Source organism: Musa acuminata, chromosome BXJ1-5, assembly GCF_036884655.1.
Source record: "Musa acuminata AAA Group cultivar baxijiao chromosome BXJ1-5, Cavendish_Baxijiao_AAA, whole genome shotgun sequence".
Classification (NCBI taxonomy): Eukaryota; Viridiplantae; Streptophyta; class Magnoliopsida; order Zingiberales; family Musaceae; genus Musa; species Musa acuminata.
In genome coordinates this window covers 43,021,968-43,036,709 of record NC_088331.1, presented here as the reverse complement: position 1 = coordinate 43,036,709, position 14,742 = coordinate 43,021,968, and the positions used below count along the sequence as shown (strand labels likewise).

Here is a 14,742-nt window from a genome sequence, read left to right as displayed (position 1 = left end):
CCACAATTGAATACAGCCAAATAAACTAGTTTCATTAGATGTGTGCATGATCATAAAAGAACCCTCAAACCTACTTCCAATCTGCACTCTGTATACCGCATTGCGGCAGGAGGATCAGCATCAATTGATCCAAAATTACCATGTCCATTGACGAGAGGGTACCGCAGGGAAAAGTCCTAGAGAAATGCCAAAGAAAAAGTATGATTTAACAGGCAGTGGAAGAGAAATAATATAAGGAGCACAATCCAATTAAATAGATTTAGTAATAAGGAAAAAAGATTACAGCTTCAAAACATTCCAGCATGTTGATATAAAGTGCGCACATAAATGTTTTATGTAACTAGGTCAGGAAAGTAACAGAGTATATCATGTGTTCAATGACCAGATTAATGTTAGAGCACTATTTACCCCCAATTTTCACTATACTAGCTAATTATACAAAACGACAGATTGTAAAGGTTCTCAAAGATGCCAGAAAAGCTCAAAGCATGTACAGCTCCTAAGGGATATCTTTCTCATGGATAACCCCAAGGCAAAACGAAGGGTGTCCAAGCCACCATAGCTTTTACTAAAATATATAAGCTGTCATTTGCAGCAACAGCACCAATAACAATAACAAGTAGCGATGTCCAAACTCTTTGGAGTCCTAACCCGCCATCAATCATTTTGTAAGGTGATGTCCCTGGCTAAACTTAGATCATTCAAATCTCTTTTTTAACTATTTATGTTAAACTTTTCATAAGTCTCTCTCTAACTATAGCTAAAGCATTTAAGATTCATATATATTAGTAAACATCAGTGGATTTTGGAGAGAAGAAGAATAATTAAGAAATCTGAGTTTCATTAAGATGCCAATGTTTGATGCTTAAAATCTACAAATCTTTGTTGGCCTTGACTACCATGCCTTTGACAAATTACTAGCGTGCAATGAATAGTAGATTACATAAAGAAAACAGTTAACTGCAGTAAAGAGGAAACAATATTAATATAATCTCCATAATTACAATTATTGTATTTATTCTTAGGAGATCAAATATTGAAATAAAAGTCTTAAATAACAAATCTGACATCGGTTTTGGCAGCCAATTGGATCAGTATAATAGTGGCATACCAGGTGGTGTATCAACTTGTACAACCCAATTTCACAGACCAACATGATAAAATATTGGATATGAGTCGGCACCAACCTATGTAATCATGTACTGGTCCTGGTTGGACCCATACCACTCAGTACTTATCCGAACAGAATTTAAAACCTTGATCCAGAATACTGCAAATAAGTAACAAAAGGGATTGAAGAGTACCTGTGCCATTCGCACTAATGAATCATAAACAGCTGTATCACCATGAGGATGAAACTTACCTAAAACCTGCAAGCAATACAAAATGATCAATATATTAGTGAAATTTAAACTGCACATTGAGAAGAGCCTATTATCATCTGCAAGTACTCAGACACAGAAAACAAATTGTTATTACCTCCCCAACAACTCTAGCGCATTTTTTAAAAGGTTTTCGGGATGAAAGGCCCAGTTCATACATTGCATACCTGTAACAAATTGCAAAATATGGAGGCATTAATATATGCCTAAAGGATGGGGAGGTGAGAACAAATTCCAAACTATCAATAATTCATGAATGACAGGGACATAAATCTAAAATGCAGACGCTAGAGATTCAAGTGAATAATCTAAGGAATGAGAAGAACATTTTTTATGCAAACAACAAACCTTAGTTCTCATCAGAGAATATTTCATTCAAGGATGGTGAACATAAAACACTAGCAACGATTATCATCAGCAAATGGCAGCAAATAGATAATCTCAAGTAAAAAAAGAAGAGCGGGTGAGTCCGGAACATTTTGTAGAAAAGAATAGATTCCATAGAGAACAATACACAAGCATTCCCAGAGCACACAAATCTCATATAAACGTCATCACTAAAACTGCATGATACAACTGACCACGAAAGCCATATCAAAGCACGTGGGACCGGACAGAAAACATCCAACATCACTCTTAAAGAATACAAAGAAAAAGCTTTAACCCGAACAAAGAAAAATTAAGACACAATAATCACACCCCAAGAAACCCAACATTCTCTACTCACAATATCCTCCGGTGCACCGGCTTCAACCCATCCCGGACATCTGGCAAGGCGCGTCCGACCAGCACCGACATAGCATAAGCCATATACGCCTCCTTGGCTTCCTCGTGGAGTTCCACAGGAAGGATCCTCCCCTCCGGGGGCCCACCGCTCCGCTCCTTCACCATCAACCCACCATTGCTGCCCTCGCCACCTCCACCGTCCCCCGCCTTCCCCTCCCTCGCTGGTCCGGGAGCCTCCTCTTCTCCGTCCCTCCGCTTCGACCTCAGCGGCAGGGCGGAGCTGCGGGCGGCGGTGGAAAGAGGGCGGAGATCAACAAAGCCGCGGCGGGAGGACGGGAGCAACGTGGAGAGACAGGGGAAGAAGATGAAGGGCCGGGAGCGGGGAAGGGAGACGGAGGAGGAGATAAGGCGGAGCACGGTGGAAAGGCCCATTCCACCAGGAGAAAAGCGAGCGCGCAGAGTAGAGGATCGAAGAGAAACCCTAAGCTCTTCGTTCCTGGCTCCCTTTTATACGGCAGTGTGGGTAAATTTGGATTAAGAACAGGAAACGGGGAAACCAGTAGACTGAAGTGTCCGCCTTGTGTGTCTCGGACGCGGCGGGATTTCTTAAACGAGAGCGGGAAAGAGAGAGAGAGATTGGGACACGTATCGACACGTATCGCTAGGGTTTTATTTGGACTGTAGGAGGAAAGAAGGAGAGACTAGGGTTTTATTCGGACCGGTGAAATGAGAGTGATTTTACAGAAAAAGCCCCAGATTTCTAATTTGTCAGATGAGACCCTATTTTCGTATTGCTAGTACAGAAACCACCTTTACCAAATTGACGCAATCGCCCCTTGATGGTGTTTTCCTACAATCAGATTGCATATTAGGCGCATAGGACTAACTTACAATACTGTCATGTTATCCTCCTCTCTATGCTCCTGTTCTTCTACTCTTTCATTTTAAAACTCTCAAAATCCTATTTTAAAACTATATTCCTAAAACTTCAGATTATTTGAGGCTTTTTTTTTTTCAAATAACTTAGTTTATAATAATTTTGTTTTGTTTTCAATTTCATTAAGTCTCATCTCAAGTTTTTCTTTTCCTTTTTTTACTAATACAATTTTAATATTATAGAGTTTAATTTGATTTAGACAAAGATAATATTTTTATCTAAACTTATTTATTAATCTTACTTATATATCTCAATATTTCGTATAGCATTCATCTTTCATTTGCATCCCTATTTAATTTTAAGTAGCTTATTATCTTTCATATACATTAGGTTTAAAAATTAAATTTTTATATTTTAATTATGTTCAAAATCATTCAAGTCTTAAGTTTCACTTAAGATCGATTACAATTTAATTAGAACTTCTAGCCATTATATATATACTTATTACCATAATCTAACCTCGTATTCAAGTCTATTAACATACTTTGACTTATTACGTTATACTTAACATAAGCATTAACATAAGCATTAATACTTATATATGCTTAACCAATATTTCATAGAATACTAAGAATGATATTTTCTGAAAGCATATACTTCAATCTTAAAAGTCGAAAATATGAATATATTATTTATCATATTTATGAACCATAAACATCAAAAAAGTAAATGTAATATATATATATATATATATATATCACTGACATACTTATTGAAATGTATAATAATGTCTCAGTTAAGAAACTTAAAATCAAGTCTATCTTATAATAATCCGTATACTGCTCTACAACTTCGAAAATATGATAGATAACCTAAGAACTTCTTCTATAATAATCAAATCAATGCATCAGGATTTTTATCAAGCATTGTGAGCACCTCAATTCTGAACCAGCAAACATCAAGAGGTTAAATCATAATTATTTCAAATGGGCAGGTAGAATGGCAATAACAAGGTGACAAATATGCATTTGTGGAGATGTTTAAAAGATAAAAAAAGACAGAAAAGTTGGAAGAAGTTTTCTGGTTGTCCACAGAATTGAAGTGCTTTTGTTAGGGGTCTTCTCATCGCCTCAAGCCCTAAAAATTACTCCTGCACATAATTGAAGTGCCCTTAAAATTTTTCAATTAATATAGCATTTGGAACAATTGCATCTTGACAATTGAATTAAAATCATATTAATAAAAAGGGAAGACAGATAACAAACCTGAAATGCTCATGATATGTGAATCAACAACATGCATCTTTACAATTGAATTAATATCAGATTGATTGAAATACTCTAAAAATACTAGATTAACTTGCATCTTCATAATTCAATCATCAAATCACCTAAATAGTTACATATTAGAGGATAATAGTTAGAGGAGGAGATAATTGTTGGAGAGTTACAGGAGATAGGACATAATTATTGAAGAGGAAGTCATCGGGGGCTCTTATTAGATAAAAATCGACACCGTTAAAATCAAAATAAAAAAGCAAGAGTTAAGAAGAAATGAGTTTGTTGCCTATAATTAGTATCAATGAAATAACAAATGGAAGGAGACAATACTACCAAGTGTAGACAATACTATAATCAGTATCAATGAAGCCGGAGACGAGAGGAGTTTACTATCATCGCCTATAATATAACCTATAATTAGTAACACTATGTAACATTCTTTCAGTACAACCGTAAAAATAAGCTCGATGTTAAGTGTAAGATCTAACCTATAATCGACTCAATTCGAAAGGATTCATCCTGATATGATATTTTAAGTACAAAATATAATACATAATCGATTCAATCCATCCATGATTGATCTAATATTGAGAACTTGATTAAACCAAACCAATAGATTAATCCAACATCAATGTTGATTTAGAAATTTTAATAAAAAGATATATCCTTTGTAAAAATAAAAAAATCATTTGGTAAATTTTTATTATTGGGTTATTTTAAGGTAAATTATCCATTAATATCATAAAAATGATTTTTAAAAAATAAGATTATAAATATTTCCTAAAAAATAATTCCTTAAATTTTATTTTAATCATTTATAATATTTTTTGTGACAGTAGTTAAAATACTATAATAAATCAAAAAAATTATAATAGGCAGGTAAACAAATTTGAAGGAACAGTTTGAATTATTTTTAGTTTAAAATATTATTAAAAAGCAAAAGAAAAAAAAAAAACTGATTTAGAAATATTTATGTGAATATTTTTTAAGTAAATTCACTCATCTTTTAACAACAAAAATAAATGATGTCATTCCTCGGGATCTTAAATAACAAGTTTAAAAGATGTCCAAAGTTGCGACCTTTCCCTTCTTCCAACGAAGTCCTCTCTCTCTCCCCTCGTGCGGTTCTCCGCCTCTGCAGTCGGACCTCTTCGCCTGCGCCACTTTGCTTCGATCCTTCTGCCATCCTTTCTCCCTGTTGCTCCTCTGTTTTCTGCCGTTCCTCTGCAAAGTTGATATTTCCGTCGATTACGGCCGAGAGATCGGTTTTCTTAGGACGAAATCGCAGGAACCGGGCATGGGGAAGTTCGTGAGGAAGGCCAGGATCGGCGGAGAAAAGGCGGTCGTGGAGGCCGCACACCCCCAGCCCTCGCTCGGTGCCCACACCAGGGCAAGAACCTTGACGCTCAAGCGCTTCCACGAGTCCTCGCTGCATGTCGCCTCCTCCTACCTCCAGCTACGAAGCCGCCGTCTCGAGAAGCACTTCCCCGTGCCCTCCTCTGCCAAGTCCAGGGCCGCCAGTAAGAACAGACAGAGAGCTAACCGTAATACCAGGATCAGCACCTACAAGCCGGCCGAAACGGAGGTTAACCCGGTGACTTTGGTCTCGCTGGGCTCGGCGTCGACGAGGAGTCGCTGCTCCAAGGAGGCAACGACGGGAGCTATTTGCGAGGCCTCGCCGGAGGGTGATGCTGAGATTGAAGCTTCGTCTGGGGAGAATGTTCTTGAATTCGACAGGTGCATGTTGATTTTGCCCTAATCTTGAGATTTTTAGGTTTCATTTTGGTAGTTCAGCAGGATCGTTCTTCGGCTTTTGGCTTTGGGGCTTTGCCACTGACTGCTATTTAGGTGATTTGGGGAGTTCCTCCGGATATTTTTTGACCTTTAATCCATGAGAACGCTTTATGACGTATAAAGCATGTTTTTATCTCTTTCTACAATTTTTTTTCTTTTTTTATTAGTTTTGATTTGGACGGTTTTTGTTCCGAAATTTTTATTTGTTCATGTCGGGTCTTTTAATCTTTACCTTTTTTTTCTTATTTACTTGATTTTTAATTTTCCACATGTCTTCAAGATTTTCTCTTTGGCCGAATCACTGAAAGAAGTTGCTTCTTCTATATCTTAGTCTTGCTAATTATTCTTGGACCTGTTTAAACCTCTTGTAACTTTCACCATCGTGACATTTCAAGCACTTGCATCTTCTCACCTTGCGAACATAATGTTTGTTGGTGCTGTTACATGATTATTGATCCCTTTCTCTATTACCATCTTCCTTTTCTACCCTCCACTGCAGTTTGTGAAACAAAATAATTCTCATTCATTACATTAAACGGCGTACAAGACCTCAAACATCGGACAACAATGCACTAACCACTAGGAACGGAGACCATTCTCTATTCTTCTTGTGTGTCATTCCTTCATGTAAAAGCCAATTTGAATTCCTTGTCATTTTTGTTTTCCATCTTCATGCTAATTGTTTGTTGGCGACGTAATTTGAGGTTGCTTACCTTTCATCCAAGTTTGTAATTTGAAGTTGTATTCTCAACTTGGCTGAACATTCCAGTAGATCTTAAAGAACTTGCTACTGGTTGCTTTAAGTTATGTATCGTTGTGACATGTAAAGTTGTGATGTCTGATTAGAACAGTCTCTGCGACACTTTGGTATTGCATATAGGTGGTTTCTAAAGCATTTTGTTTCATTCATTTGTGGTAGTGTGTTTTTGGCACATTTTTATAGCGAACAATCATGTGGGAACAGTACATGGCCAGACTTGGCAATCATCCGATCATGATCAAAGGGCTCTTTATAGTTACATTCATTGATTGCAGTCAACTTTTCTTTGGGAGCACCTGAAAAGTAAATGCTGGGCGACCATGATTATCCTTTTTTTTTTCCTTTAATGCAATGAATTCTTGGCCACCTTTATATTGTTTTCTTCCCTTTTTTCTGTTCCTCTCATTTGTTCTTGAAGAATTTATGTAGAATTCCTAAACTGCTGTTATAACTTACTGGCTGTCAATTTGATTTGATCGATACAGTGGTCAACTAGCAAACACCGTATGTGGAGAGTTGGATGATCATATCGTTGCTTTATCTAGATATAATGTCAGAGGGGAGAAATCTTACAAAAGCTTACAACCATGCCATTAGAAAGAAACCTTAAGAGCTGTATATGCTTGCCTCATACTCTTCCACAGTTATCACATGAGATGAGCTTGGTGAATTTGTTTTGGCAGAACCTTCAAGTTTCTTTTCTTTTGATGCGTGCTTGCTTTGTTTTTGTAACATCGTTGACAATTTTTTATGAAAACAAATCTTATGTGTTTATTGGGTGCAGGAGTGCTAGAGAGACCACACCTTGCAGTTTGATAAGGGATTCAGAAACCATAGTAAGTCTTGGTTCAACAACCTGGCCGACCAAGTCCACTGCTAGCATTAAAATGCAGGCATCAGTTGCCAGTTGCATCCCAACTGCCTTTGAATTGGAAGAGCTTTTTTCTGGCCCAGAACAACTCCAACAGAGAAGTTTTATGGAGAAGTAAGATTTCTCAAATATTTAATCTTTAGTATTAGACAAGCTTCATTTTAAGATCATTATCTTTAAGGAGGCCATAATGGAACTTCTGTGTGGCTGGTTTATTGTAGTTAATTCTTCTATGTAAATGCTTTGCCAGATTCTGTAGGATAGCACTTGTGTGATTGGGAACTTTGATCTTCCCTATACAAATATCTGCTGCAGTTTTTAATGGTGCAGGAACACTGGTAGGTGCATCCCTCTTCCAATTTTGAGGGATATGATTTATTGTTTTTTTTGTTGTCACACTGCTGCATGTGTTTCATAAACTGGAATTCTTGTCAACATATTATGTCATTAACTCCTAATATTGTTGTCACCATTTGTCAGGTACAACTTCGATGTGGTGAAGGATCAACCACTGCCTGGCCGCTACGAGTGGGTGAAACTGGATCCTTAGAAGTTCGCCAGTCAAGCAAACTTTCCTTTTGAAGCTCCGCCCAACCTTTTCACAGCAGGGCAAGCTACAGTGGTGGTGTTAGCCACCCTTTAAAAAGAAAAAAACAAACAATGGCACCAATACTACCCTTTAGTCTAACCTTCGATAGAACACCGAGCTTATCAGCTAAATCCTGGATGTAGAAAACCTCAACTTTTGGCGCCTCACGTGACATTTTGTGGGTGTTCATGTTGGTAGTTTCTTAGCTTCTCCAAATGTATCATATCCGAATGGCCCTTTTGCTGTTTATGGGGGTGTATAAGTAGTTGCACCTTCGTTTACATCTCGTGTATACGAAGTACTGGTGAGAGCGAAAGTTCTCTTTGGTAATAAAGTGACCTGGTCCCGTTTTCCCCCTTGCTTTTAGAGTTGTTCGCCATTGCAATAGAAGCTATCTTTTATCTTATCTTACTGTGATGCCTCCATCAAATATAATGCCAATAGTAACGATGGTGATGATTCTGATAATTGCCCGTCGATGTCATTTTACATGTGATATGGAGATGGGCATTTATTTGGTGTATTCCTTTATGGCACAATCAACTAGTTTGTGTGACTTCTCGTTCCGGTTGCATAGACGGGCATGTTGTATACTGTTTATCTGCGTAAATCTCTTTTTTCTGATCCGTACGATGCTGGGCTAACTCAATCCATTATTTCTTTCTAAAATTAAAAAATATTTTGAGTAATATCATATTTTTAAATGGTTTCCTTAAAGCCATTAATCAATTTGATTTATTTATAATATTTACAAATAGATTTTATAGTATCTTTATTATGATGATAAAAAAACTATAATAAATTAATTTTTATTTTTTATTTAAATGATATTATTTATAAATCATTATAAATATTTATTAGAATCTTATAATGATATATCAAATGATTTCTAACATGTTTTTTTATTTATTTGATTGATTTTCTCAATAGTATTATAGTGTTTTTGTTGAGCCACCGAAAACACTATTAAGAATATTGAAAGACACTGTAAGTCTAATCGTTAACCGACACTATTTGTATGTGCTATTTATTTGGGCTCCTTTCGTATCTCCACGTCACCAAGCGCGGTAGAAACATACCCTTTTGTTTCAAAAGTGACACCGATGCTTCGCTGCCTTCTGCCGCCCTCACGGTATATTTGTGCTTAAAAGCCTCTTGCGGCCCAAAAAATCTCCAAGAATGGAAGGAGGCCGAAGAGCGGAAGCGGAGAGTTCCTCTGCTGCTGCCAGAGCTCCCCCGGAGATCAGCGATGATTTGGCCGAGGAGGCCAAGGCGGAGTTCGGCGTTGGAGACGATGAGGACGACGGCGACAACGAAGTTGGCAGAGACGAGGGCGAGGAACCCGGTGCCGATGGGTTCGTTCCGTCGCCGCTGATTCCCCTAAGCGATCAGGTGGAGAAAGACAAGGTCTTGATTCGGTTTGGCACTCTTGATTCTGTTTTAAAAAAAGAACAATCTTCTGTTCCTCTTTTTTTTTTTTTTTTCTCTGGCGATCTGAGTAGCATTTTTCTGTAAATAAGGAATTTTTTGCCCGGAGATGTCGTCATTTGGAATGCTTTTTTGGGATCCTTCAGATTTTTGTTGGACCATATGCTCCTCCGGTTGACGTAAAACGCACACCATTTTTCAGTTACTTCCCTTCTACTCCCAACTTAGTTGGGATGGTGGATTTACTCTGTAAGCACTTTTGGTAATCGAGTTCAGATTTGGGTTTACGATATGTCCTTGGGAACCCTAGAATTCACATATCGTGTGTTGAAGCACACCTTTCTCTGTCTAATATAGATATGCCCTTGAGGCCTTTCTGTTGCAATTTTTAACTTCCCTTTTGACATTGAGATGGTTGTAGTATTTGGCATTCTTTATAATATATATATATATATATATATATATATATATATATATATATATATATATATATATATATATATATATATATATATATATTTCCGCATCGACAATGATTTTTCTTTACGAACACCAGTTGAATTCAGCATTCCTGCGTTTGTTTCCGTAAGTTATTATTCTTGGTGCTTCTTATAATATTAAGGACTTTTGCTTGGAAGATAACTATTCCATATTTATGTTGGACAACCTTTTCAAGATAGCCATTCAGTGGGAATTGCAATACCCAGTTGTTAAAGAGAACACATGCATGTGTAGTGAAGGTTATCTGGCTCAGATAATTTACTTTCAATTGGTGGAACTTTCACTAGGGTAGTGAGAGCAGAGTTTTGGTTAAGCTGCAGCCATCATGGCCGCCTTCTTAAATGGTTTCTTTTCTTAGAGTTGATATCAGTTTGTTCAAAAACCTTTTTGAATTAGAGAAAGAAACACAGATGAATGTTTCACATCTCGGATCCACAGAGTTTGGCTAACAAGCATGATATTTTGTTACTTTAGAACAGATTGAACTTTAAACTACTTAAAAGAGGAAATAATTTTGTCTTTCTTTCTCGGTTGTCAATTCGTTTTTTAAGCTTCTGTCGAACTTATATTGCGATAGAGGGAAAAGGAGGGAGATAATTTTAGTAGGATATCAATTCAACTGATTCAGGATCGGATGTTAGAGATTTGATGAAGATGTTATCCTCTCTGTTTTGACCAATCTGTCTCTCTCCTTTGCTATCTACGTGGAGTAGGGAATTGGCCTTTAGTCATTCCTCGTCCCTCTAGTTTGTTTGTGGAGTCATATTTACTTTGTGCTTCAGTCTTACTGGCCACTTCTCATGGAAAAATATATCATGTTATCAGTGACAACCATCTGCAATATACTCATTGCGATAAGTCCTTTATTAGCATGGAATAAGCATTTTATTTGCTGGAAAGAAAAATCATTTTGTAAGTCCATTAAGCTCCTATACATCTTGCAGGAAGATGAAAGTCTGAGGAGGTGGAAAGAAAAGCTGCTTGGTGGTGTTGACGGGGAGTTAAACAGTCAAGAGTTCTTTAAGAATACTTTTTTTTTTCTTGACTTCTTGGAGATTTATCATGGCTCATGAACCTTGCTTTATGTCTCATTTCTGCAGGCAAAGTTGAACCTGAAGTTACATTTCACTCGATAGGAGTTGTATCTGAGGGCTTTGCCAATTTGATTACATCCTTACCAGTAGCAAAGAACCAAAGTCAAATTCTTTTTACTCTCAAGGAGGGATCCAAGTATCGGCTTAGGTTGACTTTCACCGTTCGGCATAATATTGTCTCTGGCTTAACTTATTCAAATGTAGTGTGGAAGAGAGGGATCAAAGGTACATTCTGTTTCATTAGAAGCAAGCTAAAAACAGAAACAACCTAAAATTCTTTTTGTTGCATATCTGTTACTGCCACCATCATTCAGCTAATAAACCATGATATTGCCAAGTAAAAAATAATGTATAGGTTTTTTATGGTTAAATATTAATGTAATGATCTCAAAATAATTTAGAAATCAGGTACATCTTTATGGCTGCTATCCAAGGCCACCAAGTATCTTCACAGGTACATTTGTAAACAAAATGCATGCACCGTCCGAGTTTGGTGACCTTGGCCTGTTGTTCAGTATGCATTCCATTAGTCATAATTGTAATTATTTCATGCTTAGCCTGCTGTATAAAGTGGACAAGAATTGATTATCCGTCTCGCTATTTGTTGATCTTGATTTCTGCTCATGTAACCTATAAGGTCAGTCAATGAAAGATATGAGGTGTGTTCCTTCTAGTTCTTGTTTATATTGGTAACTGTTTGCTCTTGGTTGCACCAGTGGATCAAATCAAGGGAATGCTTGGTACATTTGCTCCTCGGCGGGATCCTTACGAACATTTGCTTGAAGAAGAGACTACTCCATCTGGGGTCCTTGCTCGAGGAATTTACTCAGCAAAACTTAAGGTTTTAATTTTTTTGTTCTTTTGGCAGCTAGCAACTAACTAGGCAATTATCTAGTTTAATCACTGTCTTCCTTAGTTACCCTCCCATTGTTATTGAACATAAAAATGCAACACCCGACGCCCCCTTTTTCTGGCCTCTTGCAGTTTGAAGATGATGATAAGAGATGTCATTCGGAGCTTAGCTATTCCTTCGAAATCAAGAAGCACTGAGGATATATTGTCCTCTACTATGATCAATCAAGATGAAGAACTACAAAAACAAGCATGTGTAAAGATTATATACTGCAAATTTGGGTGATGTAGCAGAGCATATTGGAAAAATGGGAATCTGATTGGGAGACTCTTAATGCTTTATATATGTTGAAATTCACCTGCATATTTTTAGCTTAAATTGGCTAAAAATAACAATTTGAAAATTTCAATCCTTTAATGACCAAAAATCAGAAAATTTAGTCGATTAGAGCTTTGTTAGAAAATTTTAATATGTTATAATTTTTTTGTATAAAAATGGAGTTGTGTTACACTATTCACTATAAGTTTCTCCAATAAAATAGAAGTGATTGTGTGGCCAAATTTGTTCCAAATTCACTATAAATTGTTCGAAAATGAGAAAAAAAAAAGAGGAAAATTTCAGCTTTTAAAGGTTGAATTAATATGTCTTTTAAATGCCTAAAAGTGGAAAAAAGAGGCCATTTAGACCTTCATACGATATTTCAAAGGTTTTAAGAAACGTTTGGCCAAAAAAAAATATAATTTCAGCTTAAATTGATAAAAATAAATAAAAATAAAAATTTCAGCTTTTTAAGTGCTTAATTAAATGAAAATATGTACTTTGAAGACCCAAAAATAGGAAAAATGGTCATTAAGACTTCACTAGTTATCTACAAGGTTTCAAGAAAATTTTGGCCATAAAATCTTGTAATTTCATCTTAAACTGGCTAAAAATAAAAAATCAACATTTTAAGAGCTTAACTAACTAAAAACATATCTTTTAATGGTCCAAAAGAAATTATTCAATTGGAGCTTAATTATATATTTTTAATCCTTCATGAAAATTTTAGAATTTCTGACTAAAAATGGACTCGAGTTATACTATGTTTAAATGAGGTTACACTATCTTCGTATAGGACCCAAGAATAATATAACCCCAAAAATAGTGTAACTCAAATGTCAAAAATAATTTTCACCTTAAAACTTCAGGAAAACTTCTCCAAAGATGAGTGATAGTGTGGCCAAACTTATTTTAAATTCACCTTGAATTGGACAAAAGGTAGAAAATAAAAAAATTTAGACTTTTAAAGGTTTAAATAAACTGAAAATAAGTCTTTCAAAGGCCTAACAATAGTAAAAAAAAAATGTCAGTCATTTAAGCCTTCATAAGAATTTTATAAGGTTTCAATCAACTTTTAGCCAAAAAATTCATAATTTCTACTTAAATTGTTGAAAAAAATAATATATTTCAACTTTCTAAGTGCTTAAAATATATATATTTTATGATCCATTTGGGGAAGGATTTGGTGAGTGAATGAGCGGATTTATACTTTGTGGGAGGGTTGCTAGGGACACTAGAAGAAGTGAAATCTAAAAGAAAAAGAATTTAGATCTTTTGTTCTTGAAAAAGGAATACTTAATCTTGAAAAAGAAACAAACTCGAACTTCTTAAGCATATAAAGAGAGGCGACAGCAAAAGTGAATCGCCTCTCTCTCTCTCTCTCACTCTCTTTTCATCTCTTCCATGTATTAATTATCAAGCCCTCTTTACGTATAGTTGTAGAGGGATAAAACTCATAATAACTATCAATCAAATTTGAACTCTTAGTCCCACGTAGGGTACTCCTCCTAATCAATGACGTCTTCTCAATTTGAGTCCAACTCGAATTGAGCTTAGGCTTGAATCTTTTTATTGGAGAAACTCGAAGAAAAGTGGAGACGGAAGAGCAAAGCACATCATTCCAAGAATCAAACAAATAGTTTATTTGCAGAGAAATGTGCTTTGGTGCGGCTCGGCTCCTATCGGGATAAATCGAGAATCATAAAGTGGTTTCGTCTACAGAACAAGTATTCAATTACCAGTCTGATTAGATAAGTAAAACCCACGAGTAATAAAAAGTCACGGGAGAAGAAAGAAAAGCTGTGATGTGATCCACTTCTCTATCTGTTGTGCAGCGGATTAGGTCCTGTGGACACCATTCTCTTCTCATCACCGAGTGCTCCACCGGCTTCTTTCTGCCCCTCTCCTCCGACGCTTTGACTGTGTCGAACGGGACCCGAGTTAGCGAAGCCAAACCCACCTCTCATTCTGCGGAACCTACCGAAGCGATCAGCATATGAGCCACGAGTCCCCAGCGGGAGCAACATCAACAACAGCAGCAGAGAGCAGGTGGTGATGCCCATCCCGGAACCCATCCTCCTAAACCAGTCCCATGCTGCTCTTGTCCGACTGTGCGGCTTTTGTGGAGGACCAGTGATGAGGTGAGGACGACAACTCCAACCGCTTGGACGTGAGGAAATTAATGAAACGGGTGTTGCTGGTTCCTTGTTTCCGGCTGTGGGACGCCTGGAAGTCTGCAAAATGTGCTTCCCTTTTGGTCAAGATGACA

At 36.8% G+C, this 14,742-nt stretch overlaps 3 protein-coding genes across 9 annotated transcripts in view; 2 read left to right on the top strand and 1 right to left on the bottom strand.

The window, feature by feature from the left end:
* LOC135674406 (DNA gyrase subunit A, chloroplastic/mitochondrial-like) overlaps nt 1-2,788 on the bottom strand; it is a 51,668-nt gene extending 48,880 nt beyond the window's left edge. Inside the window, exons 1-4 of one of the 2 annotated variants that reach the window (XM_065184218.1) lie at nt 2,110-2,788; nt 1,480-1,549; nt 1,305-1,370; nt 75-176 (exon numbers count right to left, since the gene is read on the bottom strand). In XM_065184218.1, coding sequence (XP_065040290.1) covers nt 75-176; nt 1,305-1,370; nt 1,480-1,549; nt 2,110-2,540 — 669 coding nt within the window. In that variant the 5' untranslated portion in view covers nt 2,541-2,788. The remainder of the gene's footprint in view (nt 1-74; nt 177-1,304; nt 1,371-1,479; nt 1,550-2,109) is intronic. The other variant, XM_065184217.1, reaches the window with a different exon arrangement.
* A 2,520-nt stretch (nt 2,789-5,308) lies between these two features.
* Nucleotides 5,309-8,645, top strand: LOC135674405 (cyclin-dependent kinase inhibitor 4-like). Of its 5 annotated transcripts, none has more exons than XR_010513607.1 (5): nt 5,309-6,002; nt 7,305-7,434; nt 7,604-7,804; nt 7,941-8,028; nt 8,171-8,645. XR_010513607.1 is itself a non-coding variant. In XM_065184216.1 (3 exons), exons 1-3 carry the CDS (start codon nt 5,329-5,331, stop codon nt 8,238-8,240), a joined length of 945 nt encoding a protein of 314 aa, XP_065040288.1. In that variant the 5' UTR covers nt 5,314-5,328; the 3' UTR covers nt 8,241-8,645. The 5 variants fall into 5 exon arrangements, 1 of the variants encoding a protein (XP_065040288.1); XR_010513606.1 differs by having other exon boundaries at nt 5,313-6,002; nt 7,305-7,484; XR_010513604.1 differs by lacking the exon at nt 7,305-7,434 and having other exon boundaries at nt 5,314-6,002.
* Nucleotides 8,646-9,394: 749 nt separating this feature from the next.
* Nucleotides 9,395-12,559, top strand: LOC103985568 (rho GDP-dissociation inhibitor 1-like). Of its 2 annotated transcripts, none has more exons than XM_018826184.2 (5): nt 9,395-9,671; nt 11,153-11,216; nt 11,309-11,527; nt 12,019-12,143; nt 12,287-12,559. In XM_018826184.2, the coding sequence occupies exons 1-5, from the start codon at nt 9,459-9,461 to the stop codon at nt 12,350-12,352; spliced, it is 687 nt and encodes a 228-aa protein (XP_018681729.2). In that variant the 5' UTR covers nt 9,395-9,458; the 3' UTR covers nt 12,353-12,559. The 2 variants fall into 2 exon arrangements, with proteins under 2 accessions (XP_018681729.2, XP_009401583.2); XM_009403308.3 differs by having other exon boundaries at nt 9,396-9,686; nt 12,287-12,551.
* The last annotated feature ends 2,183 nt before the right edge of the window (nt 12,560-14,742 follow it).

What these genes read in the sequence shown, in the direction of transcription:
- LOC135674405 (XM_065184216.1), top strand. Translation starts at nt 5,329, where the DNA reads ATGTCCAAAGTTGCGACCTTTCCCTTCTTCCAACGAAGTCCTCTCTCT. An exon ending in AATGTTCTTGAATTCGACAG is followed by an intron (nt 6,003 to 7,603) that starts GTGCATGTTGAT and finishes TATTGGGTGCAG; the next exon opens with GAGTGCTAGAGAGACCACAC. An exon ending in CAGAGAAGTTTTATGGAGAA is followed by an intron (nt 7,805 to 8,170) that starts GTAAGATTTCTC and finishes ACCATTTGTCAG; the next exon opens with GTACAACTTCGATGTGGTGA.
- LOC103985568 (XM_009403308.3), top strand. Translation starts at nt 9,459, where the DNA reads ATGGAAGGAGGCCGAAGAGCGGAAGCGGAGAGTTCCTCTGCTGCTGCC. An exon ending in TGTTGACGGGGAGTTAAACA is followed by an intron (nt 11,217 to 11,308) that starts GTCAAGAGTTCT and finishes TCATTTCTGCAG; the next exon opens with GCAAAGTTGAACCTGAAGTT. An exon ending in TTTACTCAGCAAAACTTAAG is followed by an intron (nt 12,144 to 12,286) that starts GTTTTAATTTTT and finishes GGCCTCTTGCAG; the next exon opens with TTTGAAGATGATGATAAGAG.